The sequence below is a fragment of the Vanellus vanellus genome, assembly GCF_965231255.1.
Source record: "Vanellus vanellus genome assembly, chromosome: 3".
NCBI lineage: Eukaryota > Metazoa > Chordata > Aves > Charadriiformes > Charadriidae > Vanellus > Vanellus vanellus.
In genome coordinates this window covers 77,583,441-77,611,331 of record NC_138907.1, presented here as the reverse complement: position 1 = coordinate 77,611,331, position 27,891 = coordinate 77,583,441, and the positions used below count along the sequence as shown (strand labels likewise).

Genomic DNA, 27,891 nt, shown 5'->3' with positions numbered 1-27,891 from the left:
TAAAAATTCTGCTTATCTTCATTCAATTCTTCTGTCTAGCAGTGTCCATATAAAATATTTCTTACCCTTTTTGTATCTTAATTTGCGGTTGTACCAGCATTCACATAAACTCATTCTCTTGGACTGTTCATACAAACCTCATGCAAGCTGGAGGCAAGAGAAAAAAGTCCTTTTAACTTCCTATACACTCTTTTTGAGCACATCATGGAAATAAAAATATGTAACAAATTTATCCCATTGATCAGTCTTTAATTACAGTTTTGTATTACACTACATTGTTTACTATAAAGGCAATCACTGCTCATCAGTTATAAACAATAGCAAAGGAGTAATTGCCTTAACTGACAGCAGGATAGAAGATAAGGCACTTCCATAGATGAGATGCAAAGAATCTCAAATTGTGCAGATGGAAGGAAATGGGGTGGTGGTTTTGTGGGGTTTTTGTTGGTTTTGGGTTTGTGGGGGGTTTGGGTTTGTTTTAATTTCCTGTTGTGGAAGGATTGATTAACAAGACCATTTTATTATTTCAATCGGTACTTGCTCTCGTAAGTGGGCCCTCGTGAGTGAACACGGAGCTTATGCATTTTTAGCCCAACTCTCTAAAGCTGAGCTTGAGAGTCCTTCCACTGTCCGTTCATGCTGTAACGTAACTGCACCAAGTTCACATGTTTCTGTTTACTTTCCCATCTCGGCAGCCCTGTGTACCTGAAAAACTCCACAGACCGCTTTCGGAAGTGGTGTACAGGTTGTAACTGGGTGTTGCTCAGCCTCGCACCCGCGCCAAGTGTTCAGGTAGGAAACGGTAGAGCCTGGAGAGAGAGGAAAGAGCCGGTCCGGTGCGTCCCGAGGACCATCCCCTCTGCAGGGAGAGAAGCAGCTGTTCCTGTTCCTTGGCTCTTCAGGATGCAGGTGGGAGTGAGCTGCTGTCATGTTGCAGAAGGTGAATTTCCGACATGGTTCTTTTCACAGGGAAGGCTCAACTCCTCCTGGGAGTTGAGATCTGGTGTGCGCTGTGCCCCGGGTGACACTTCAGGAGAAAGTGGGCTGAAAGAGTTTAGAACAGTTTTCTTCCTTCAAATACATTTCCTAAATGGATATGTGGCAGTGTGCCCTGACCGTTAACAGCTTGTAAGTACAGGGAATGGGGGAGGAGAGGAGGAATAGAGCAGACACAAAAACTTCTCCCAGGAATGTATGTTAGCTTCCGTATCAGAAAAACCTTTACCAAACGCTTAAAAGCCTTTAAATCATAATACACAAAATGCTTGGCTCTGTAGTTGGTGCTGTGTTTTCCCATGAGTCACCTACCGGGCAGAACTTTATTTTTTTTATCTATATATAGAGTATATAGAAAATATAAAAATAAGTGTATAAACTTTAGTAATATACTGGGGGTTTTTTTGGGAGAAAAAAAAAAAAAAAGAAATGTTGACTGAATCGGTTCTGCTGGAGTTGATGAATTGGGATTAAATGTTTGCAACAAGCCCAGAATCAAAATTCCCCTGGAAACTTTAAGATAAAATCCTTTGTCCCTCTCAGTTGGTCACCGTGTTAATCTTTTGTGGAATTTCTCACATCTGCATTGAAGCCTGCAGGGGGAATTTTTATGAGGATAATTCCCTCTTGTTGACTTGAGAGTTGCAAACTCCAAAGCTCACGTTGTCAGCTAATTTGCTGTGCGCAAGGATAGACGGCGTGTGTCTGTGTGGAGCGAGTCTAGACTTGTCTTTCCAGCAGCCACCTGGGAAAAGATTTCTTGCTGGGCTAATTAACTCGAATCATGTCCTTCTCTTATCTTCCCAATTTCATGTTTTGCCAGAAATTGGTCTGTTAGAGATGTTGGTCAGAACAAGTCTAGACTGAGACCCCTAGGCTGAACTTGGCGTGTGAGCAGACGGAGCCAGGGAAAAGGCAGCGCTGGGAGAAAAGGGAAGAGCGCGTTTCGAGTTTCCCCAATTTATTCTCCTCTAAATTAGATGGAGAATGCAATAAAGTGATTCCAGCCGAAAGGAGCTTCTTGGGAGGGCTGGAGGCAAGCGTGTCGCACTGCCAGGAAGGAATACGTGCAAGCCAGAGTGCAGGGCTGCTGTCACAGCATCGTAATTCTGTTCCCCTTGATCATGCATCTGTAACTTTCAGAAACGATGTGCCCGTGTGTTGCCACTTTTATTAATACCAATTACTTTTACAGTGAAGGTTTTACAGATAAGTGAGATATCTCCATCATTCTTGGAGTTCTGCCTAGGAAACTTCATAGTTCCTTTGGCCCTGTGCCTTCTTTTTCTTGGACTTCTTTCATATGCAAGAGGGGGAAATATCCCACGTATCCTCATGCAACTTGCTGGTAAGAAGGCTGTCTTTCTTGAAGCAGATGGTCTTGGCATCTGTCTTGCACAGAGTTTATAATTGTCCCCAGTAAGATGGGGCTGCTCAGTCTTTGCCCTCATTACAAGGAACAAATATCTAGATTACTGTACATCCAGAAGAGTCCAAGATTGTCTTTTAAAAAGCCAATTTTTAGCAACAGGCAGATGTTCAGTATACCATTTAACACTGTGGTCTTTAAAGGCTGATTGAAACGCTCAGCTCTGCAGATCTGACAGCGCGGTAACACAATGTACTTTCCTTCTTCCTACCAGCTGGTCAGTACAAACTCCTGCTCCCCTTTGCAAAGGAAGACTCCATATGACAAGCAGCCTGCACGAGGGGGAGCGCGCGGAGAGCGGAGGAGGGAGGGGAGTTCTGCTTGCAAGACTCTAAACAGTTGAGCCTATACACCAGAAAAACGAGTTGCCAGGGAGGTTGTTCCTCCAGAGACTACTTAACGACTTGCTACTGTAGGTTGACTTCTGGCATACACTCAAAATTTAAGTCTCATATCTGGCAGTAAAATAGGTCTTTTTTGTCAGGCTTGCTGATTAAAAAGAAAAAAAAAACAAAACAAAACAAAACAAAAAAAAAACCACAAACAAACAGATATACCATGGCTGTCTTGCAGCACGCAGAGAAAACTGCTTGTGGCAGGGTTATGTTTGCAGAAGCTGCGTGCAGAGTTTAGAGCTTTTAGAAACAAGTTTCAGTGACTTTCAGTGGGGCACAGACCTCTAAATGCCCCAGGTAAACTGGGCCTTCAACCTCAGACCTGTTTGTTATCTTCTTGCACGATAGAACATTTAAAACGTTTAAAATGCTAAAGCACGGAGTCTTTCCTCGTCTCTTCTTCACCTGCTGCGCTTCATGCCACTGGGAGACTGCTGAAATGAAACGTTATTGCAGATGCGTTGGGTTTGTCGTTCAGAATAAGAGGTTCTCATTAGGCCTTGGGTTTTCCTGGTTAGTCTGAAGGGTGGCAGGACTAACTGAGGCTGCTTCCTCTCCCATTCGGGAAGGAAGGAAGGAGAGAAAGGAAGACGACACCACAAATCCTCTAGGGAGTCATTTCAGTAATAGGAACTTTCTGGAACTTCAAGACCACTGACAATTACCCAGACTTGGTTCTGGGAGCTGCAAATCTTTCCAGTTCTCCCAGCAAAATTACGCCATGGTTGGTGTCTTGCTCTAACACCCCAGCTAAACACCTTAATTGTGGAATAATAGGGCTTTTGGTGGAGTTTAAACTCTTGCAAAGCAATGCTAAAAGAAAAAAAATATGCAAAAACGGCCAGTGCTAGAAGAGCTGTAACACTCGAACTTCCTACCTTAGGCTTCCTACCTTCCACCAGGCTCATTTCCCCAGGCACCTGTGACTTTGTTGGCTAGTTGGTTTTATGTTGCTTCCACATCCACGTACACTGTTGCTCCTTCAGCTCCTCTGTATACACTCTGTAAAACGCAATCCCTTCCACTATTCCTTGCTCAGGAGATGAAGAGGGAAATAGGACTCTGACTGAAGTCTGTTGCCGGGCCAGACATCTACAGGAGAAAGAAGTAAGGCCCATTCCCCAGAGTTCTCAAAGCCATGTTGAGTTTTGTCAGAGCAGCTTCTCTACAGCAAGCTCCTCTCTTTCTCTGCCCTGGGCCAACCCTTTGGGAGTACCTTGGGGGGCGGGGGGAGGGGCGAGTTAAAAAAAACCAAACGAGTTTTGTTTGGTTTTTTGCCACAATCTTCCCAATATTAAAAAGGTGGAAGAACATTATGGAATACTATTGCTTCAGGTGCTGAATTCTGCTATGTCTTGGAGCAGTTTTCCTTCTCTTCACAAAGAAGTAACAAGGTGTTTCAGGGCCTGGTGAGTCAGTCTGGGGGGTCAGTGGGGCGGTTGATGAGTTCCCAGCCCTTGCTGGTCCAGACTGGTGTCAGCGGGGAGATGCGGGTACTGCTGGGACACAGCTGCTGCGTTAGACATCTGACACCAGTCAGGCGGTTGTCCCCACATCCCTGCGAGGGTGGTGGCACCCAGGGTGGTGGGTCCACTCTATATATCTGAAGGTGGATGCAAGGGTGGGATTCACGTTGCTTGGGTTTGATTCAGAAACGGAATTTCAAATATAAGGGGGAAAATACCGGCAGAGGCACAGGAACATTTTAATTGCTCACAGAAGTTTCGTACTGTGTACACCACTGAACTTTCTTTCGGGAAATTGCTGAAAAATAAGCATGTATGGTGGTAATCCACCAAAAAAAGCAGGGATGTTGTGCTGGTATTCACATCTGAGTCGTCGTTTCTACGTGGCGCAAAGCAAGCTCCTGTTTTCTCCTTGTGTAAGGTCCTGCCCATTGGGATAAGAGACATAACACGGGCTGTCTGTGCAAAGGTCTCTTTCTGAACCAGCTGAAACTCTTTACACAGGCAGGTCAAACTACACCATGAACAGGGACTTCTATTTAAGGGAGGACATCCATTCATTATCACAGGCGGTTCCCTTCAGGTGCTGGGCTTGCTCTGCAGATGCTGCCGCTGAGAGCCAGGGAAGGGAGGCAAGGATAAGTATGTCTCTGAATGTAGGTCAGCTCTGAACTTCCACCGGCACTAAACCAGGTCTCTACAGACTGCAATTAAATGTCACATTGTGTTAACAAGCAGGAAGAAATCAAGAGTGGTTTCCTACTGAATAACCCTGAGGATCCTTTCAAGGGCAAGGGAGTGGCTAACGAAGCTCATGAAATCAAAGTTTTTGAATGAACCAGCCGGTCTCAGCTGTTGAATAATTCACCAGAGAATGAATGCTATTTCTTCAGGTGTGCTACTGGGTGATACATCTTCTTGGCATCTGCTAAGAAAGGCCAGATGTATGTTCCCGTTTTACGCTTTCTTTGATCTCTCACAGTTGAGAGGCGCTTGTGAAGAACAACCCTTCACAAGTCACCGATGGGATCAAAGCCTAGGGCCAGAAGTGCATGCCATAACCATCAGGTTTTGGAGTGGGGTAGGAGGTGAGACCTTTCTTTGGTCAAATTTTGGAACATCCAAGGGAGCCAGCGTGGCATTCAGAACGGGACTGGTTGCCCTAGAGAAGAGTGTTAATGTCTTAACATGTCCCCCTCAGTGCTGCCATGGGCTCTCTATGGAAAGGCCGTGTTGCGGTATTAACTGTGATAGTTTGGGGGATTCAAATCTATCACTGCTCTTCATCTTTACCAGGCCACAGATGGTACCTGTAAATCCTGATGAATAAATGTGTGTGATTAATAAATCACTCTCTGCAGGGGGAACAGCCTCACCTCCACATGAAGAATTGTGCAAATAACACCGCCACTACATCATCTCTACAAAGATCCGTTTTAGAGCCAGCTGAAACATCTCCCGGTGGAGGTGTCAAACTAACGCCGTAACAACTCCACTTCAGGAACATTATGTCCTTGTTAGCTGGGGTTGGCACTGGCTGTGGCCACCATGACTGAGCTGAAGTGTGGGCAGTAAGGAGGCTCCTGGGCTGGGCTCTACCCGGCACCAGGCTGGAGGCAATGGGCTGGCTGCTCTGGAGAGCCGATGCAGATGCTTGCAGGAAACGTGGGGAGGTGCCCAATACACCTGGAGACTGAGGGCCAGAAGCCTTGGGGCAGAGCAGAGCTGGGCAATACCCATAACGATGGCACTGAGGAGGTCCATGGTGGCTGAAGGTGCCAGGAGCACCTGGTAGATGGCATTGTATGGACGTACAGCTTAGGAAAGGGGACACGCCCCTCTTTTGCAATGAACTCCCGTGCAAGAGCGCTGCTGAGCATGTTGCCGGGAGGTCAGTCCAGAGACGCACGTTTGCCAGTTGCCACCTGATGAGTTGGGCTGATTTGGCCCCGGTGCTCCTGCTCTGCCCTGATTTGGTCTGGGCACCTCCCTGTGCTGCTCCTGGCAGTAGGAGTTTGAAGGATGAGTCCAATTTTCTTCCTCAGCTGCTGCCCCCAGCGGGTCTCTGAAGAGTCATCTCTCCCTCAGACCAACCAGAAGGGAAAAATAGGCTTTATTGGATTCTCCACAGGAGATGCTGGATGCTGCTCAGACCAGGCACTCCGGAATATTTTAGCAATGCCAGGACAGGCCAGTGGCCCTTTCTTCCTGCCTGGGCACAGCCACGCAGTTACCAGTCTCCAAGGTGCGGCTGTAATGGGAGAATGCTCTGCCCACACTGGTTTTAATGGTGCGCTCTGTACTTGAAGAAGGAAGCAGCTACTACCGCTTCTGTGCAGAAAGGTCTGGGGAGCGACGTGGAGTATGACGCTGGCACAGGGTTACTGCAGGGCTCATTCTGCAGGGAGATCATCTCAAGAAGCTCCTCACCTGCTTCACGGCCTCTCTAACTGTCCCCTCTCCTCCAGAGCTGCTCCGAGCCAGTGCAATGCTCACTTGCAAGGACCCATCCTACAGAAGCAAGGCAGGCTCAAACACGGGTGCGAAATGTGCGCGGACAGCCCCAGAGTAGCTGGTGTGATTGAGAGCCAGCACGTAGCAGTAAATCTGGGGAGTGGTGGTGGCTGATGTATCTTCAGCTCTGGCTGAAGCAGCATGAGACTGTGGACGCCAGCAATCCTGGATCCCAACCAGTCTTTTCCAGCACAGTCCGTAACAGGCTGGAGATAGCGCCGGAGTGGGGTGTACGGCTGGGGCCCTGCAGCAGGCAGGGGTCGATCGTGCCTAGGTATGGCAGTGGGTGGACACATGGTAGCCCTCCGTGCCAGCCCGTCCAGCTTGTGGCCCTGTGCCCCTACCCGGCGGCCCTGTCCGTAGGAGGTGGGAACTGAATTCATTTAAGAGTCTCTCCTTTAGGTAAAAGATCAATAAAAGAGAAGGGAGAAGGGCACAAAAGCGAGACCTCCGAGCAGAAGGCTGTAACTCCACTTTAAGAGATGCTAAGTAGAAAGGCACACATAGCGCATAAAATGAGTGGTTCATTTTCTCCCATAATATCACATAACTGCCTCCAGAATGATAAATGGCTTTTATCTATCCTGCATCTGAGATAAGGTTTCCTTAAAAATTACCATAGTTATTGGAATCTTTTCTTGCAGAAGATGTGTTTGCTACAGCCTGAATTGTTCCTGACACTACCTGGCAACCCTGAGCAAGAGATTAGCTGAGGGTTTACTACGCTCTACGTCTTAAGCAAAGAAGAACCAGGATGGACCTCCACTCCATTTCTATAATTTACATATCCATCACCACTTTTTCTTCAGGGCAATAAATGATGGAAGATGTGCATCCCTTTGGAATTTTAACACCTGAGAGAAATCATACAATTTGGTTTTTAACCTCTATCTATCGGTTTCTTAAACAAATTATAATAAGCTACTAGGCTAGTTACTCTAAGACTAATCAGGAGAAAAAACCTGCGCAGTGCTAGAGCCCATATTTTTATGCACTATTAATAAATCAGGACTCACAGCTGGGCTTTTGCCACCCTATTATTTGAAAAATGGGAGTTGAGCCATTCTGCGGTGCAGTAAGTGTGATTGTTCTAACAAGCTAGATGTCTTTGTAGGAAATCCCAACACCTTCTTGCATTTTAATGAATCTCCTCATGGCCCTGCATTGTTAAAGAACTTCAGCACTTAATGTACGAGGGTTCAGCAAGCATGGCTTTCACAGAGAAGGCATTTCCTACCTATTTTCAGAGGTTGCAGTTCTCTTAGGTTGTGTGTTACCTGGCTCAGGGACAGCAGTACGTAGCTTGGCCCCGTGGAAAGTGCTTTGCCCAATGTCTTGGACACGGGGACTCCAACACATCTGCAGTAGGTCTTGATTTTGAGCACTACAGAGCTGAGGAAGATGGTGGGCCCAAAGGCGCTCTGCAAAGCCCCTCACCCCCTGGTCCAGGTGAGACGTGCAGGACCAGAAACAGAAGCTACGTTTATAGAACCATAGAATATCTCGAGTTGGAAGGGACCCATAGGGATCATCGAGTCCAACTCCCTGCTCCTCACAGAACTACCTAACACTAAATCATATGACTAAAAGTGTCATCCAGACGTTCCTTGAACTGTGACAGGCTTGGTGCTGTGACCACTTCCCTGGGGAGCCTGTTCCAGTGACCAACCACCCTCTCAGTGAAGGCCCTTTTCCTAATGTCCCATCTGAATTTCCCCTGACGCAGCTTCATTCCATTTCCTTGTGTCCTATCGCTGGTCATCAGAGAGAGAACATCACCTCCCCCTCTGCTGCCCTCTTTGAGGAAGCTGTGGACTGCCACGAGATCACCCCTCAGCCTTCTCCAAGCTGAACAAACCAAGTGACAGCTGCTCCTTCTAAGTCTTGCCCTCAAGGCCCTCCACCGTCTCGGTCGTCATCCTCTGGACACACTCTAGTAGTTTGATGTCCTTCTTACACTGACGTGCCCCAAACTGCACACAGTACTCGAGGTGGGGCCACACCAGTGCAGTGTAGAGTGGGACAACCGCCTTCCTTGGCTGGCTAGTGATGCTGTGCTTGATGCACCCCAGGACATGTTGGCCCTTTTGGCTGCCAGGGTGCACTGTTGACTCATATTTCACTTGCCATCAACCCAAACTCCAGCTCTCTTTTTGCCGGGCTGCTCTCCAGCCTCTCATCCCCCAATTTGTGGGTATGACCAGGATTACCCTGTCCCAGGTGGAGAATCCAGCACTTGCTCCTGTTAAATTATACCAGAAAACAAAATGGTGGCAGGAGGTATTCCCCAGGCGTGAGACAAACTGGCAAAGACGACCTGGCCGTGTCCATTTACTAAACTCTTTGAGCTTCCCAAACAAGGTGGCTGCATCCCAGATGTCCTTGGCTTGGGCTAACCTGCATGGCTGTGCCTAGGAATCATCTGGGAGAGTCATAGGTGGCTTGAGCCAAAATTGTGCCAGGGATCTTATTAATTAGGCAGACAGGCATTCCTGTGCATGCTGCCTGCCACTGCTTCATTTACTACCACAGGCACAGCTGGGAACATCATCTGGTCAGTAGTCCTGGTCCGGCTGCAGTGTCCTTCCCTAAATGAGGCATTTGATGTACAGAAGCTCGTGTTAAGCCCTTTTAGAATTAAACTCCACTTCAGAAAATCCTACTGTAACTAAAGAAGTAGACGGATTTGTTTTTAAAAGGAAAAGAAAAACAGGGAGGCAGTAAATCAGAGACTCCATACAACACAAGGCACCGTCAGCGTGACTGAAAGGCAGTAGATTGGAAACCAGCGTGCATTTGTTATAACAGAAAGGGTTTGACATTGAGCCATAAGTTAATATTTCAAATGTGATTTGGAAGACTGATACGAACCTGAACGCAGGAGGGCACAGAGCTGGCTTTCACTGAAGAGATGAAAATCTCCTCCATTTCCACTAGCCCCTCACCACCTTAGTCCTTCACCATCAAAGCAAGGAGGGGTTTTATTTCTGCATCTTCCAAAGCAGCCTGAGGTCTGTGGCCTCTGCGGCCAACACGGATGCTCAAAGTCAGATTCACTGCAGCAGTTCCAAGCCCCGCATCGGGCTCTGCAGGTCCAGGTGGGAGGTGGGCGCTGGGGCCAGGGCAGGTGGCTCCCCGCAGCCCCAGAGCAAGGGTGGTGGGAGGAAGGCTGTCACCCCAGCAGGGTCAACCATCTGCCAGCCTCTTTGGAAAGAAAGGGAGCTGAGCTGAAGGGCTGAAGCAGTTTCTGCTGGGGAAAGCAGTCCCTGCCCGCCCTGGGGCATCAGGAGCCCTCGGAGAGGTGGGAGAGGAAAAGAGCAGATGCCTGGCCTGGGGCGAAGCCTGGGGAAGGTGAGGGGAATGGCTTGATCCGCTTGTGAGGCAAAGCAGTGGCACTGGGAGAAACCTGACTTGCCTGCCTGGAAAGAAGAGCTCCTACACTATTTACCCCACTGTGTGCTGAGATCCTGGGGGCATGTTGGGTCCAATGCAGGGTCCTGCTCTGGGAAGGAGGGGATGAGGGAGCTGAGGCAGTGGAGAGGGTGAAAAAAGAAAGGAGGGTATGAAAGGCGAGAGGGAAATGCCGGGATAACAGAGAAGGAAGAACATGGGGACGCAAAGGCCATATATCAAGAGAGTCATAGGAAGTGGTGTCATCTTGTATTTTAATGCAAAGTTTAATGTCAAAATTCTTTTAAAGAGAAGAAAACCCCCAACCTGCTATATGTTTTTTACCTCCCCCCATCCCTTAGATCCTCAGGGAAGGTCCAAGGCTGGTTCCTGGGAGTGCACCGCACCACCCACCCGCCAGCACACCGGGCTCTGCCTGCGCCATCACCTCTGCCAGCACCAGTGCAGACCCGGGGTCCGGCCTGGCGGTGCCAGGGAGAGATGGCCGGGCCAGGGAGGTGCCGCGGAGGCAGCAGGCATCCAGGCACAGGGCTGGAGAAGGCACACAGCAAAACATTCAACTAAACCCCAAAACAAACAAACAAGGTTTCACTTTCATCTCTTTTAACTGACTATCTCACTAGATGAAAAACCATTTGCTATAGCCATTGCAAGAGTAATTTAAAAGAAGCTGTTCATTGAGCAGATGAACTAGGGAGGCCCTGTCTTCTGTGGCTGAAGTCTCCAGAGGGTGAGGAGGCAGATTTTCCAGCAGCTGAGTCTCTCTGTCCCACTGTCTCCCATGTCAGAAGCGCTGAACTCGCTTCCCATAGCCAGACTGCCTTAAAGAGCCAAAGTCAGAGCACTCAGAAGCTGCTCAACAAAACGGGTAGGAATTTAGTGTGGTGGTTTCTGACTCTGCCAAATGCAGCTGAAATTTCCCAGCAGGCTGAAGAACATACTGTTCTTGCCTAACATTTGTTCCATGGGAAACAAGGCCAAAGTAAAGAAGGTACAAAGATGATTGCTTTACAAAGAGAAGTAACACCTGACCCTTCCTAAGAAAGGCACTTCCTCACGAGCACTCTCCTGCCTGAGAGTCAGCACAGCTCAGCGAGCGGAGCTTCCCGGGGCTGCCCCAGAGTGATCCCCTCTGCACCAGCATGCTCAGGAACTGGGCAGCCTGGGAAAGCCGCGCCATTAGCTGCACCGGAAAAACCTGTACCGAAACCTCTGTCCTCTGAGGCAGCCTATCTGCTGGCAAATATATTGCTATACAAATTTGCACCATGTATCTTCTCCTAGTGCCAGTTCTTTTGACAACATATAAAAGGCAGTCCATTTTGTTAGCAGTCACTGTATGCATATTTAGCAACTTTAGCCAGTGATGCCAAAGTCCTCTTCAATAACGCTATGGGGCCAGATGGCTTGCAGTCACACATCATAAATTCCTTTCTGCTATTTCCATCTTGTATTTACCCAGCTCAGTGTGTAACAGCTACTGGCGTTGAACGCTTCCTTTTTCAGAAACATCTGTGGTTTTGATAAGTCTTTGTAGGTATGGAAAAGCCTGAAGTCCTTCAGCTCCAGTTCTCGGAGCAGACTGTACCAGTACCGCACCACGGTGCTGTCATTGCCGCTGACCTCAAACCCAGGCCAGTGGATGTGCACCTCAAAGACCAGCTGTCCTATCTGCTCAACAACATCTTCCAGGATCAGGTTTTCCAAAATCTTCCACTCAGCGCTCTCCACATCTGCCTTGAGGACGTCAATCTGCAACAAAAACACCATTACTATGTGAAAATGAGAGGCTTTGCAATTATTGTCAGTAACATCCGAGGCCAGGCTTGCCCATTTTATAATATACGTAATTTTTATTATGTACAATTCCTTCTGTATTAACATAAAAAATATTAAAAAATCTCAGAGCATCATAAGGCTAACATGGACAGTACATGAAGTTTCACGCTTGCCTGTTCACAGCCCTTCTCCTCCCGCCTCCGACTCCGGGTCTGAAAAGCTTTGGACCCTGTGGTGTTCGACGCAGCTCATCCTACAACCAAAGCATGTTACTGTTCCTTCACAAATCTTGTAGTGGCATCAGAGCTATGGAAAAAAGAAACCCACCTAACTAAAGACAGACACTAAGACATTGCTGTTCCTTATTTCTCCATCACAAAATCCTGCGATAGAACAAAATGCACTCAGATTCCTTGCACCACAGCAGAGCAGGGTCCTCATGAGCCAGATGCTACATGCACCACACCAGTGCAAGAGAAGGCCAAAGTCAAATGAATACTCTGAGCAGCTCAGGTCACCAGCTACCCATCGCCAAGCTGCTGTGTGAAGATTTTGCAGGCATCACTACAGGTGCTGAGCGAGGAGGACCAAATCAAAATAGAATTATGCAGACTCTGCAGGGTTTTAAGGGCAGCTCCTCTGAAGAAAACAGGAGAGCAGGAAAGAAGCCATGAAGCTGTCTGAAGAGAAAAACCACATCTAATAGAAAAGCACCCTGGTTTAGTTTTAGACCGTTATTTAATTTTGTAGCAAGATATTCAGCAATTCAACTTCTCACAGCCCAACACAACTGTGGGTTGACACTGCTTGGAGATTAGTTGGGGGAGGGTAGGTGTATGCTTTAATAAAAACAGAGCATTTTGTCACAATTTCAGACCTGGTAGCAAACGATGACTGCAAGAGTGCTCACAAGCTGCAGAGCTCAAGGGCCCCTGTTTCCCAGAGCCAAACAGGGGAAACACCCCCCTGTGACAGCAGGGTTTGCCTGTGCCGGTTCCACGTGAGCTGCTGCTTCTGCCCATCTGCTCATGCTCAAGATGTGTTTGAAGTTTGAAAAACTGAGAACTTTATTCAGAGTCAAGAATAGTTAAAAACCAAACAAACAAACATCCCCTCCACTCCGCAAGATTCAGCCTACCCTGACCATCGTGGCACTGTCGGAAAAGGCACCTGTGCAGGTACAGAAGAGAAATTTGGGTGGGTGATGTAAAAGCATGGCCCAGGACACCTTGCTGGTGTCAGGCCATGCCCTGTCCACACGGACTGGGTCCCGGCAGGCTGACCCCTCTGCCCAGGGATGCGGGGCAGGGGCTGCACTGTGAGCATCTCTCCTGTACAACCAGAGCTCTGCTTCGCACGGGCCACAGCCAGAAACCACAGGGCCTTGGCAAGGGGTGGCCACATCTACCTTTCCCTTGTTCTCTGGCTGACTGACGGGAGGCACCAGGGTCGGATCTGCTGAGGTGCAGAGCACTCACAACCACATCAGCCCTCCTCGGGCACTGTGCTCCAGCATTATGGACGGCCATGGCATGGCAAGAATCGGTAGGTGTCAAACACTTGCCATTTCTGGTCTCTGTAAAACGAGCATATTAAGCACTGAATGCCCTCTGCAGGGTGCAAGGGTTGTGCCCATGAAGGGTTGTGAGACTTTTGAGGGACAAGCTGTAAAACAGCTGCAAACAAAACACTGCATTTTTAGAGCAGGACTTGGGAGAGTGGGAGTTGAATGAGGTCTACGGTCACAGCCCGAATAATGACAAGCCAAGCCGCTGCTTGTCTGCTCATTAAGGCGGCATTGTGCCTCCTCCACACTGAGAGAGAGGCAGGGGGCCAGTGGAAAACGACCGAGGGATTGTGGAATTAAAGCCCGTATTGTGGCACGTCCGCAGGGGGAGCAGAGAGGAAGGCTGCACATACAACCTTAGCTCTGGTATTTCCTAACTTGACTCAGCAACAAAGGGCCTGTCGGTCTGTCCATGAGAGCCTGTCAGACTGTCCATTTGTGGGTTGGTGAAACAGTTTAACACAGCACTCCTCTGGGTTCAAGGGGAAGCTGAATGTAAACGATGCTGCTCATGACATTTCAGCTGAGAACTACTTCATGGTTGAGCTCACTTGTTTTCCTTTATACATTTAAATAGGTTACTTATTTTTCAAATACCAACTCGCAGCTCTACCTGTAATGCAATTTTGCAAGTAGTTGATTCCGCATGGGTGCAATTGCCATAGGACCGTGCTGTCACATTTCAGAAACCACAGACTTTAATCTTCGGCAGACTTCTGTAACTTTGAAAGGAGACAAATTATGCAAAATCCTTTTTTTGGGGGAGGGGAGGCAGGGGGAAGAAATGTTTCTTAGTGTTTGCTTTTGTTTTCCCATGATCTTTTGTTACAGCAACAGTAGGACATCTTTTTCCCATGGTAATGTTTTCAGTCATCATCCAGGTTTGTTTGTTTTTCTCTTGTGACACTAACTGCTGCTCTGGCTGCTCAGCAGTTCTGTGCTGCATTTGCAAAATTGATCCAAAAAGTGGCTGCTAACCGATGTTTCGGTAGGATAAATGAGATACCACAGTAACTGCTTAAAAGCATACTGAAATGACCAGGAAAGAAGCACAAGGCTAGTGGGGATGTGCTGCACACACAAACCAGAGGCTATTTGTTGCCTTCGGTGCCCCACACTGTTCAGAGACCTGGAGGGAGGAAGGTACCTGTCTTTACCCACCAACTTTTGTGACTGCCTTCCATGCACAGCATCCATCTCAGCCCAGAATCTCCATTTTATGCCACGGATAAGGTAAAATAAATGGCAAACCAGCTTTGCATCAGAGTATCACAGCAAATAACAAGCGTCCTGCTAACACCAAATGCAAGTTTTGTGATGATTACACCGCTCAGGAGATATTTACCCTCAGGGATAAGCAGTGCACTACCAATAAGAAATGCACTACCACCTTCCAGATGTCCGGATTCAAAGTGCCAGGGAATGGATTAGTGGACAAATCTATAAATTCAGAGCTCTAATTCACCTGGGAGCGCAGCTGGAGTCTGCTGCTGGCAAATAAATCCTGGAGGGCAAAGATCTACGGTGCCTGAAGGTAAAGGATGGCAGTCAATTGCCCACTGGTTTCGAGCACTCACAGACTAAGGCTGGTTCCTCTTATCTTCCACAAGCTAAGTTATCACAGAAAAGTAAAAAATGTGTTTTTTTTTAAAATGTATTCTCAGTGATTAGCTCCCTTGAAAAAGCACTGCAGCATTACATTTGGAGGAAAAAAAAAAAAGGCCTTTCCTCATGCACAACCAAGCATATAAATCAGCTGAATAAGAATGTGTTTTAGTTAGCAAAGGTTAATACGTACTGTATGAAGGCTCATTTCTGCTTTTTAGGGTAATGACTTGTTACAACTGTGCATCGTTTCCTAAAGCAGAGATCAGAGCTCTGTTTGCCTCGATCGTTTTTGAACTACCAGGGTTAACGGGGATTTCAGGCTCTGCGCTGCCCCGTGGGCACCATTTACAGCTCCCCGTGGAGAAGAGTCAATTGAGAGCGAGTAGCTGGAGGAAGCAATTTAGCTGTATTACTTCCAGCACCAACTCAGCATGTGGAAGCGGCAGGCAGGAAAGGCAAAACCAGCAAACTCGGTACAGGTCAGGCAAGAAGGATCCCTCCCTTTCTGTGGGAGCAGCTCTGTGGCATGAGGTGGGAGCAAGGAGAGGAGAGCTGGTTATGGCTTTCCAGCAGAGGAGTGGAGCTCAGAACCACCCCCATCCTCCTGAATCCACAGTGCTGCACTAGGGATTTGAGGCTGTGAGAAATAACCCTCTGCTCCAGCTCCCTGATACAGGTTTACCATTTTGACATCAGCTGTACAGCAAGATGAACTCTGCTTGCTTATGCATCAGTTTTTCTCCTCTCTACAAGTACAATTCTCTATTTTCAGCAGACAAAACTCTAGAAAAAGCTGTTTAATTCATATTTCAATAGCACACGACTTTGCAGGTAACAAACAGGTCCTTGAGTGTGGGTTTTTTAAACCACCTTCTCTGTTTTCCCATCTACAACCTTTCAGCGTGATACTTCCCTCACTTTCCTTTCAAAATGCATCCACAGCTCCTCCTCACCAGCAGGCAATGGCTTGGATGTTAAGTCCCTTTCACTCCCTTTTATTCCGAGCTGAGGCTGTAATTGATGGCAGACAGGATGCTACCTAACCTAATAGGAAATTAGGCTCCCAGCAGCTTGCAACTGCCTCTCCCCATGCTGTCTGCAATCAGTGGGAGGGGGAACCATCCTGGCTCTCTGAGCCATCCAGCAGGGAGACCGGGACTGCTGTGGGCACAATCTGAGCAACACAGATACTGAAATCAGGAGAAAAGTCAATCACTACTGGTCAGTGACGTACAGCTCCAAACTGCAGCACTTCTCCCTCAAATTACCTCCCTTCCTTCCTACTCCCATTTACACCCCCCTCTGTGACAGTTCATATGGCCAACTTCAAAATGACTCTGGGACAAATGTGTCATTTGAGATTATTTGCTCCCAACATGACAGCTTGGGCACATTTTCAAGTATCTGCTTAAGGCATTAAAGCCACAGAGCCAGTTTGTGCAGCTGGGGGCTTACATGGTCTTTGGTCCTTTTTTACAGTAAAGGGCAAGTGTCCAGTTGAAGTCACTCACACAATATACACATCGCCAAACCAGAAAACCAGCAGTGAGTGCAGACGAGCTTCATTCCTCTGCTCTCACCGCTGATCCTCCACAGCCTTGTGAGCGACAGAGAAGTCTTTTTTCTCCCAGTTTCAGTGATGTGCTTCTGTGAAAGTCTTACACAGCAGGGGCAGGATATTAACTCATTTTATGTTTACCACTTAAGCTGGAGAAAATGTTTCAAAATCATATTAAGAAAACTTATTTAACTTTCTCCGACGGCCAACTGTCAGTATAGCAACAGCTTGCCAGAAGCAGTAGTAGTCCCAGACAGACAGATGTACCCATCTGGAAAGCCCACCCGGCGCCTGCAGGAGACAGCAGTCTCAGCTGAGTGCTCAGGAGCACTGCGAGCACTTTGCCCATGCTGTCCCACAGGGGACTGCTCCCAGCAAGGACCCACGCAGGCACCCCAATTGGAGTCAGTCCCACAGCTGCAGAGCTCAGGCATGGGGGCAACCTGGCACTTTTATTCCCCACTTCGTCCCTTGGTCATTGATGCTGAGACATTTCCCACATACGCTCTCCATCTGGAAGCAATTTCTCTCTGAAGACTCCATTACAGAAAAAAAAATACACCACCCTCCTCCTCCAGTCCAGCCCAGTTAAGCAATACCACTTACTCCAGTGGACAGGCAAAGAAGAAGAGGCCTGTTAGCTGGCAGGAGGTTTTTTTTTCCAATGCCACTTTACCAGAGGACAAAATAATCTCAGGACAAACAACTGGCACCTGACTTAGGAGCTCAGCATAACCTGAAATCCTTTCTCCCTGGCTGCATTTGGTCAGGAGGCTGCAGGGTTTCACCTGTGGCTTTCCTGTCATCATGAACATCTTTTTTCACCGTGGGATTGGTTCTTGGCATCTTCCCATCTTAACTCATGCTGAGCACTGGACCAGCCAGAGATTAATGGCAGCTCACTCATTAATCATCTTCTGGTCATAAAATAATACATGTCCCCAAGCCTGAATTGATTTTCAGACAGGTTTGATGGGTTTAGCTAGCATTACGCTATAATGACCTTAAATACAGAGGTATTGTGCTTAACATCTTGCCTACCTTCCTACCCAGCAAGACCAAGGTTCCTGTACAGCGACACAGACAACAGGATCTACAAACTCTCACCATGGGGCAGGCCAGCACTACACATATGCAATGCTGAGGGAGAGAACCTTCCCGTCACAAAAATCCTAAGCATCAAAGATCTTGGTTCCCCATCTCTTTAAACCGAGACCAGTCTCCAGAGCAGGCAAGGGAAACCTCACCACTAGCTGAGGACTCGTAGTGATGCTTTCTCAGAGGAAACAGGGTGAAGAGGCACTGTGAGGACATGAGCCCCAAACAGTGACATCCTCACCTGATCAAAATGGCAGCAGCTCACAAGCTGCTCAGAAACACTATGCCCCGGCTCCCGTTTGCTCCATGTTACCTTTTTCAGTTTGCACAGCTCTTCTGTTGTACAGAAAAAGATGAAAACAACATCCCACCAGGTCCCTCAATCCAATGGCTTGGCTAGACTGGCCAAGCGGGAAAAAATCCCACAAGGGAGCTCCAGAAACCCTTATCTTAAATTATTTATCAGCCCAATCATCAGCAAGATCTGTGCTCAACAAAGCCCGTGCTGCAAACAGACTTCTTAAGTATTGCATTTATTCCACCAGCAGCCAATAGCCCAGGCTGGAAGTGCAGTGGCTCCGCGCGCAGCCCTGGCCGAGCGCACGGAGTTGCTTTGCAAAGAGCGCATTCAGCCATCTAATCTCACAGGAGATGTCCCGCTGCCCGCTCCCCCCTGCAAAGGGGGGGAGGGGGAAATCCTTTCATTTCTGTTCTTTTGATCTTCTCTGCCAGACGCTGCTGGATGCCTGTGGGAACGGATGTTTACTCAAAAGAATAAGTGCTGTACGCTGGACCCTCAAGTCTCTTTATTAAAGGGGAACAAACATTTGCAGTCTGTTTGTATTGCCCCAGTACCAAGCAAGGACAGTGGGACCCAGTTCCGTGCTTACATAAAGCCACGTTATCCCAGTCTTGCTAAATGTGAAGGCCAGCAGCAGTAACACACATTACGAGGGAACAACGAGGGGGCAGTCGTCGGCATGGGAGTTTGCATTAGAAGGCAAATTGTTAAGCAGCAATTGATCCCGAAGCCCTGAGGAGCGAGACCTGTGAGTGTGTGACCACGTGTAAGGGACAGAGGACTTAGGCTACCGTAAAATGGTTGTACATAGTAAACAGTGTTTTGGCTGAAAGACCTGCTATTGTTTATTAATACAGTGCCCACAGGTGCCTTCAAAATGTAAGTAATTGAAGAAAGGTCTCAGGGTCTCACCTTCAAAAAACGTCCACCACACCTTAAAGAACATCTGTTGTAGGATGAGAATATGCAGCCCCGATATAACTGAGTGGCTCCAATTAAATCTGGATAAGGACCTGGCTCCTATCTGCACTACCCAGTGCAATAAAGTCCTTTAAGACTACACCCCTTCACGGGAGTCTATTTGTTTCACTCCATTTCTGGTCCAAGATGTCAACCTGCCTCTCTTCTGCTTCACTCTTTGTCTGTCCACCCTGCTGTTTGCTTGCAACGGCAGCAGGAAGAAAGATGCATGTTCCTGAAAAGGGGAATAAGGAACATCCTGAAAATGCTTGCAAGACTATCAGATTTCATCTGGGCCAGGCAGTGGGCATGGGAAAGGAGAGCTGCTGTGGATTTGACCTCTGGATTTCAAGTTTTTGAGAATGGAGGGATACCTTAAACTGCTGCCAGATGAAAAAATGAGACCAGAAAGGATCCAGACACTAAGGTGAAAGTATTGAAACAAAAGATGGTCAATTCCAATGACAAGAATTTGTAAACAGTGACAGGCGGAGGGATGAGCTACTAGAGACAAATGTGGAGGAAAATTACATTTTTTTAGAGAGCTCCTAAGTGCTCTGGATAGGGCATTTATCTAAAGAACTTGTTAATGTCAATTACTCCCTGCAAATAATGAGAAAGATGGGTAGCGGAGAAAGACCAGGATACTTACAGAAAGGATGTTGCTCTCAATTCTCATAAGACCAATATCATGCCACGGACCACCACCCTGAGCAGATATTCAGCACCCTGGCTGAATTAAACCTGTAGAGATTCACATTACTGTGCTTAAGCCGCTGTTAATGGCTTAAGCAGGAGCTGGGGAGCATGCATTCAGCAGGTACCCTGCATCTGGTACCACCTTGTGAAGCAGGGAAGGTTCCCCATGCTCCTGCCAAACTCCGGTTTTGGTGGGAGGAGGGAACCAGGAGTGACTGCTGGCTTCTTACAGCAGCAGCATACCAATGATGACTCCACGGTGCCTGCAGCGAGCGCCGTGCTCTTTTGAATGCAACTGTTTGACACTGAAATAGTGGTTACGCTGCTGCTGCTGTTGAAAAGAAGGTGGAACAGCATATTAGTGCACCAAACTGTGCTGGGAATTGAACACAGCTTGTGCAGCCCTCTAGTAAAGCTGGGGGGAAGCAGATTTTTAACACCTGATTTTTCTGAAGGGTCTTTCCTCACAACAACAAAGGCAACAAAAAAGGAAAAGAAAACCCTAAAAAATCCTGCTTCCTTTCTAGTTTTTAGCAGACAGTAATACGCTTTGAAAGTGTGTGTTTGGTTTTTTTTAAAGAGGACTTGCATAAGTTCTGTTTCAACAGCAAAATATTTTCATTACAATTCAGGCATTACTCTTTTCCTAGGGGAAGAAAAGGCTATGGATCGCACCACTTTCAGCCCACGTTATCATTAAAAAAATCTTCACTCCATGCCTGACAATTGCATACTGACCAGCACCTTTCAGATCGATCCCTAGAAACAGTCCTATTCTTAACAATGTCTTAAGAACTGCTCCTGGCAGAAAGAATTTAAATGAGGTGAAAGGAAATGTAAGGGACCAAGAGAAAACCCCACAAAGGAACGTGTATGAGGCATTCCTTGCATTCAACACAGGCAGTAGGAGAGGTGGTGAGCAGTACATCACTGTCCAAACACCCTTGCTTCCAGAAACATGCGGTTGTCAAGCCCACTTCTTGTAGCCAAACTCTTCAATCTAGTTACAATTAAAATACTTTACACAGCAGAAGCCTCAGCTGACTAAGCAAATACAGAGCAATTACCACCTTGATTTCATTATCACTAAAATTAAAGAATATATACATCCAGAAAGGAAACACCGTGTGTCAGGAGCTTGTAGATTACTAAGGCGCAACCATTACAAGGTTACAGAAGGCAGCATTTCCAACTGCAGCTGGAAATATCTGCACCAGTTCAATTGCCCCTTTTCAGCAACTGGAGTAAAATTCACTAACTCACTGATGTACCCCCAAACAAAACGTTCACGCACTGCAACGGTTAGTGGTCAAACTGCAGCTCTACTGTAACTCCGAGGAAACCAGTTGCATTAGACAGAAAATTAATTTGGCCCAGCATGTACAAACATAACCTCAAAGGGACTGAATGCCTACGTTACGGGCAGTAAGTCTCAAGAACTCATAAATCAAATTACAGCGCTAGAGGCAGATGCTTATTGCAGAATAACATGCTCTCCAGCACTCTGAGCTTTTTCTTTAATGGGATGACTCAAAAAAAAAAAAAAGTGTAAAAAAAGTGTAACTTCACATTTTCTGGCTAGCTTGCCCAATGTTATTATCTCTGGTGCTCTCCCTTTCAGCACAACCACCATGGAAATCAGGTGTGTGAGACAGGTTTGCAGAACTCTGAAGTCCTGATCTCAGGACTTGTCAGACAGATGCTAAGCACAGAGTCACCACCACAGCTCCCTAGATCCTGCATTTTTTTCCTCTGTGCATGCCTTGAGGTTACCATACACCTGCACAGCAGGCCTAACTCCTCCTGCAATCATTCACATCTTTCTGGTCCCACACAGAAATAGGAGGCTGGAGCTCGAGCAAAAAAAAAAAAAAAAAAAAGGGGGAATTAACACAGATTTGTTTAAGGGTGCACTCCTTCCCCAGTGCTGAGGTTCCCCTTCCTATTCCACTGCATCGGCTTGTGCTACATGCCGCACCGGCTGCCCGCTGCCAGCCACTGACACCGCCCTCATCTGCGCTGGAATCTGCGTTACCCAGTCTCCACTTCTTATCCCTTCTGGTTTTTGTGGATTGCTTGCACATGCATACATTATCAGCATGGCTCAGGTCATATCTGCCAGCGTTTTCCCACTACATGTTAAAAACAAAACAAAACAAAAGCCCAAATACACACATATGGTACATCACTACAACAGACCTACGCTGCTCACAGTGGCAAGAAACTCTGACTTTCAGGAATAACCAACCCACAGTAAATATGAAACTGCAAATCGCTCTCCTAATCAATTAAAAATGATTCCAAACATCCACTTTGAGAGCTGCTGAAATAATCCTCTGCCAGGAAAACAAGACCCAGAAGTGGGAATTACGTATCAGTTCTCTGGGAGTCCCAATAATTTCCTACGGCGCTGCTAAGAGGGGCAATGCTTCTTGCAGGTCTGGGGAATGTGCTTCTCTCTGTGTTCGCCACTAATGGCATTTTCTTATGTTGCAGCAGTACTGGTGTTTGAGGATGTTCCAACATGATGTTATTTAAGAAAAAGAGAAGAATAGGAAGAAGTGGCCACCAGTCTCAGCTGGACTTTTCCTGTGTGATATTAGGGCAAGTCACTTGAGGTGCGATGCACCCCACCCAGCCTTAGACATCTAAACCCAAACCAGCTGTCCAAGCTCCCTTTATAGACCAGAGAAAAGAAGAGGAACTTCTGAAGGGCAATTTGAGATGTGCAGTTCACATCATCCAGCCTGTTTTAAATGTCTGCCCTTGGATGAGATGAACTGCACCTTAATGATTTCCCTTCAGTTTATGAGGACTTCAACAGCTACCTCAAATGTAGAATTTTCAGTTAATGGAGGTGAGTTCCATGCTCCTGCATTCCCTGGCAGGTCATTAGTTAGACTATAAGCTCTTACGGCTATGGTATTACATCTGCCTGGTGCAAAAGGGTCCAGTGCCAACATGGGACTTTACTGTGCAGAGTTACTCCTACTACTAACAGGCCAGGGCCAGCCATTTACACCTTAAAAAAAAATAAAAAAAAAAAATCACTGCTCTGGGACAAATCTCTTTCTACTCTGCCACACAGAAACTGATATAACAAACAGACAGTCTGACGTGTCCTCATAAAAGCAAATGAGATGGCAAGTGGTAGCAGTTCAGACATTTCCAGGGGAGCAAGGAGAATAAGACGGTCAAAGCTTGAGCCCTCATTGGGACTTCTGAATAGTACTGATTGCTGATGCTCCGGCTGCAGGAGGAGCAGCAGAACACTAATAAGATGTTATGGGAAATACAGGATCTCTCATGTCAGAGGAGACTTAGAGAGGCCAGTATGATGACCCTACCAAAGCAAAGGCTGTTCTTCACAAATGTGTCTGGATGGTAAATAACAGCTGCAGAAAAAGGGCCACTTAAGCCTAAAGACCATTGATTACACAAGAAAACTTGGATGTGAAAATAATGAGGCTAAAAATCAGATGAAGGGTGAGTTTTTTCCCTTTAGAATTGAAATTCCGGAAAAGTCCCAAATAAGCATAAAAAAACCAAAGAAGAAATTAGGCCCTTTCAAGACAAAACTCCAAACATTTACTTAAGGGTTTGTACAATGCAGCAATTCACCAGATCTGGTCTCATTTGGTCCTACTGACAGTAAGCCAAACGGAGCAGAGTGCAGATCTGAACTTGTGTCTCCTGCTCCAGCAAGGTGAAGGGGGTTGTTCCCCAGCTGCAGCAGCAACAAGGACTCACCTCCCTGCAAGAGCTCTCCAGCTCCTGGCTTCTCACCCTGAGCTCAGGCTTCCAGATCAGGATATAGACCAGTCTTGCAGGCGCTCATGAACCAGTAATGAGGACCTTCTGTGAGTTAAGATGACAGCTGAGCTGAGTTTATAAACACCAGTGGCATCCACACATTGAACTTGGGCACAGCAGCCCCTTAGCGAACATAACTCACACTAACTAACTCCCAAGCTCCCTGTGTAATATCTAAGTCTACCTTTGCAAGGGATAATCAAAGTTAAATGATTTTGTCTAGGCAGGGTCAAGAATTCAAAATACTATTCTGGTCCCTGCAGTCCCGAGGTGTGTGTAGTAAAAAGTAAGCATGGATTTGGTTGTTCCAAAACTTGAACATGGACTTTTCCCAACCTTGAGAGTTAATATTTTGTTTTGTTAAGCAAACCTCCATGCATAACTAAGTTGTTATACAGTCTTCCCTGGGCTTTTATTTTGTATTTATTTGTGTACTGCCAACAGAGCCAATTTTAAACCAAAATGGTAAATTTATTTTCTTTAATCTTTGCTCTTTCAAACCAGTCTTCACAAAACTGAAAGTGCAGCACAAAATAGACTCTATAGTAACTGCTTTAGGAGAGGGGCAAGTGATTAATTACTTGCCTAGAAGGAAATGAGGTTATTAATCAAAATGGCTTCAGGGTGTAGTGTTTTGAAGTTGTGTCGAGTATTAAATAACAGGCAAAAGGGAGGAGGTTTTTCCTTTTGAAACCCTAAATCTAAGCCTGTTCAATAAAATGAACCTGTTATCCAGGTTGTGACAGAAAAAAGTCTTCATGAAGAGCCAGTGTAAATTAAAGCCTTCAAATCAAAATCAGGACTTAAAGATTGCTTTGCGTTTCTTTCCATAATAAACAATAACACAGTTTGGTCTCTTACACAATTTGTTCAAGATGACTTGAATGCAACTCCGTTGTCCCCTGAAAGTTACACGTATGAGCACTTCCTGATTAAATGAAGGTTTTACTTTGCATTTTCAGATTCTCCTTTCCAGCTTAATTTGTTTTCCAAGAAACCATCTCATCCACTTCTGAGCTATACTGCCAAGGAATGCAAATTCATAGCACTTACTGATGGTTTCACACGAGATTTGTCCTACAGAGCTCCAGAAACAGGAAAACTACTACTGAAGTAAGAGTTTGCATGTGTGAACACATACGCTTTACTCATGCGTGCTCATTCAGGACAGAAGTAATTCTTGCTTGCTTGAGTTGCTCAGGGCCTTTCTGTCAAAGGTTTTAAATTTTGCTTTATATCATACCCTTTGGAACACAGAATACACATAGTAGCTTGGTTTAAATTTCTGGTTAAGGGTTAGGATTTTCTCTGGAGGGGATAATATTGGAGCAGAGTAAGGAAGCTTGCATTTCAGTATGGTCTTCCCATTAAAGTTTTACTAAAATCTGGGTACATGGAATATAGCAACCTTCTGAGGACACTGATACTATATAAAATGCAAAACTATGCTGGGACTAGCTGAATGGTTTGTTTAGATAGCTGAATTGGCACTCTTGTAACTGAAATTCAGACAGATTTCTGAAGGTCTTCCCTTGCAAGACCATGGAAACAGCTGTGACTAGTCTAGAAGAGCACTAGGATATATATTTGTCACTGCCTCCCACAGTAGTCTTGTATCCAAGTCAGGACATTACAGTCTGGAGGAACAGACAACCACGTAACTAAGAAACCAGAACCAGTTGGATGGTTGGGCTCAGAGGGCAGTGGTTAATGAGTTGTACTCCACTTGGAGGTTAGTTATAAGTAGAGTGCCACAGGGTCTACACTAGGATTTGTCCTGTTTAATTCATTATCAGTTATCTAGAGGAAGTGTTAGATGATACTCTTGCCATGTTTGTGGATGACAGCAAATTGGTGGGACCAGTCAATACATGCACTCAAGGGCAGAGCTGCCATCCAGAGGGATGCACACAGGCTGGAGGGATGGGCTGACAGGAACCTGATGAAATTCCACAAGGACAAACACCAAGCCCTGTACCTGGGGAGGAAGTACCCTGTGCAGTGATACAAGCTGGGGACTGCCTGCCTGGCTGGGGAGCAGCTTTGCCGAAAGGTACTGGGGTTCATGGCACAAAGAATGCCAACAGCATCCCAGGGTGCATTAGCAGAAGCATGGCCTGTGGACCAAGGGATGTGCTTATGTCCCTGTACTCAGCTCAGCACTTGTGACAGTGCATCTAGATACTACATCCAGTTTTGGTCCCCACAACACAAGACAGACAATCTAAACTGAGATGAGTTCAGCTATAAGCCATCAAGATGGCTGGAGACTGGAACACTTGCCATGCAAGGAGAGGCTGGGGAAATGGGGCTTGTCCAACCTAGGCAGGAGACGGCTTTGAGTAGGGGGACTAACATCAGCTTGTAGAGCCTATGAAGAGGTAGGTCATCAAGGCAGCAGAGACAGGCTTTTCAGCAGCACATAGAAGTAGGACGAGACAACAGCCAGAAATTGAGATTGGGGGCTTTCAGACTGGATATAAGGAGAAACTGTTTCACGATGAGGACAGCCAAGCAAGACAACAGCCGGCCCAGAGAAGCTGTGCAGTCTCCACTTCGGAGAAACCTCAGTGGTTTTCAAGACCAGAGTGGATAAAGCCTTGAACAACCTGGTCTGACTTCACAGCTGGCCTTACTTTGAGCAGGGGATTGAACTACAGTACAGGCCTCTCAAGATCCCATCTGACTTGAATTATCCAGTGGCTCTGTATGAAGGAAGTTGCCCATCCAGCTATCACTAATCCATGGGGTACACCAGCATTGTAGCATCCTCACCGCAGTAAGTAGCTAGAGAATATGAAAGGGAAAGCTTTCACAAAGTTGAACTCCACTGCAATAAGAAAGAAAATCTTGTGCATTCCGTGGCTTTCTTCCTTTTTCCACTGTTCATCAGCAGCGCACTACAGAGCCTACATGTTCAGCAAAAAAATTGAGGGGGGGAGGGGGGGGGGGGGATGAGCAAGATCAATTTTTACATCTTTATCCTTTCCTGTGGCCGATAAAATAATGCTCTTCTGAGAAGATACTCAAGTAAATTTTCAGTTTAGATTTGTGTACTAGGAAATAGGAGGCTCCTGACATCCTTTGGAGTTTATTCCAGGGCTTAAAAGATTTCATACTCTAACAGATCCCCAAAATACTCTGACTACATGTTTCCTTTGTCAGTCTCATCCTAATATAGTACTAGATAAGTCCTCTACCTCCAGGCTATTTACACTCCTCAGAGAGCATGCCACATAGCCAATTAGAAAGATCAAGTTCTTTTAATCTTTCCTCAAATCCACTCTAACACCAAAAACCTGTCTGTATTTCTTGCGAGGGTTTCCCCTTCTGCGGATGAGGTCCCAGTACAAACTGCAGAATAGCAGGTGCGCTCTCATCTGAGCCAGAGTGTAAACGAGCACATCCAAGTTCTTTGATTCCCTTGCACACAAAACCCCCAAATTCCATGTTTTCTTTTCAAGGTTACAACAGCAAGAACTCCAGGAGGCCTTGTCTGTCCTCTCTTCATCAGCCTGATCCAAAGACTTTGACATCAGTGGAAATAGTCTCAATCACTTGGAGGGTCTTGGATCAAGTCCCAAATCTTAAAGAATAAAAGCAAGGAGAACACAAGGCATTAACTTCAAATGCAGCTGCCTGGAATTCCTGCCTTGAAGTGGGAACAGAACAACTTTGAGGGTAGGCGGAAGGATTTTTAAAATTAAAAAGAATGGGATGAAGAGCATGTTTTAGCTTTCTAATTGAAAAAAGCGCTTTGGAAAATATTCTGTGAAACTGTTTTGAATTAACTTATTTATTCAGTCAAGGGAACATTCCACTCACATTCACCGGAAGAATGAAAACCTGAATGTCACAGTATTTACTTTGATGTCCTCTTCATAAATTGGAACTTATTGGTGTCTTTATGCAACATACAACTTCTCAGGCTGCCTTCCAAATTAACGAAAAACTAAAAAGGACAATGTGAGGAGAGTCAGCTGTCCTGGTTCCAGCAGCCCATTCAGATATTTCACAAATAAGAAGTAACAGAAGATTGCAGAGTGTAACAGCTTTATTCTCACTGGGAGGAAGTCAGCTCCTGACTTCACTAATGCCATAGTTTTGCACAAGGGAATTACTTGAATGCTAATAGAGCAAGACGCTGTATACACTGTTCATAATGCACCAACACACTTAACTAAAACCTATGCCATGTGTACACAGCTAGAGGAAAGCCTGATTGCATGTGTTACATCTGCATTATGTTCCTTGGCTGCCCTCCAGCCGTCTGCTTTCATGTCAGATAACTTTTGCC

General features: G+C 46.4%; 1 protein-coding gene across 1 annotated transcript in view; it reads right to left on the bottom strand.

Annotated features, from left to right (window-relative positions):
• Positions 1–11,648: 11,648 nt before the first annotated feature.
• Positions 11,649–27,891, bottom strand: part of METTL24 (methyltransferase like 24) — a gene marked incomplete at both ends in the record, with an annotated part of 53,211 nt that continues 36,968 nt past the window's right edge. Inside the window, one exon of the mRNA XM_082481466.1 lies at positions 11,649–11,963. Within this exon, the coding sequence (XP_082337592.1) occupies positions 11,649–11,963 (315 nt within the window). The remainder of the gene's footprint in view (positions 11,964–27,891) is intronic.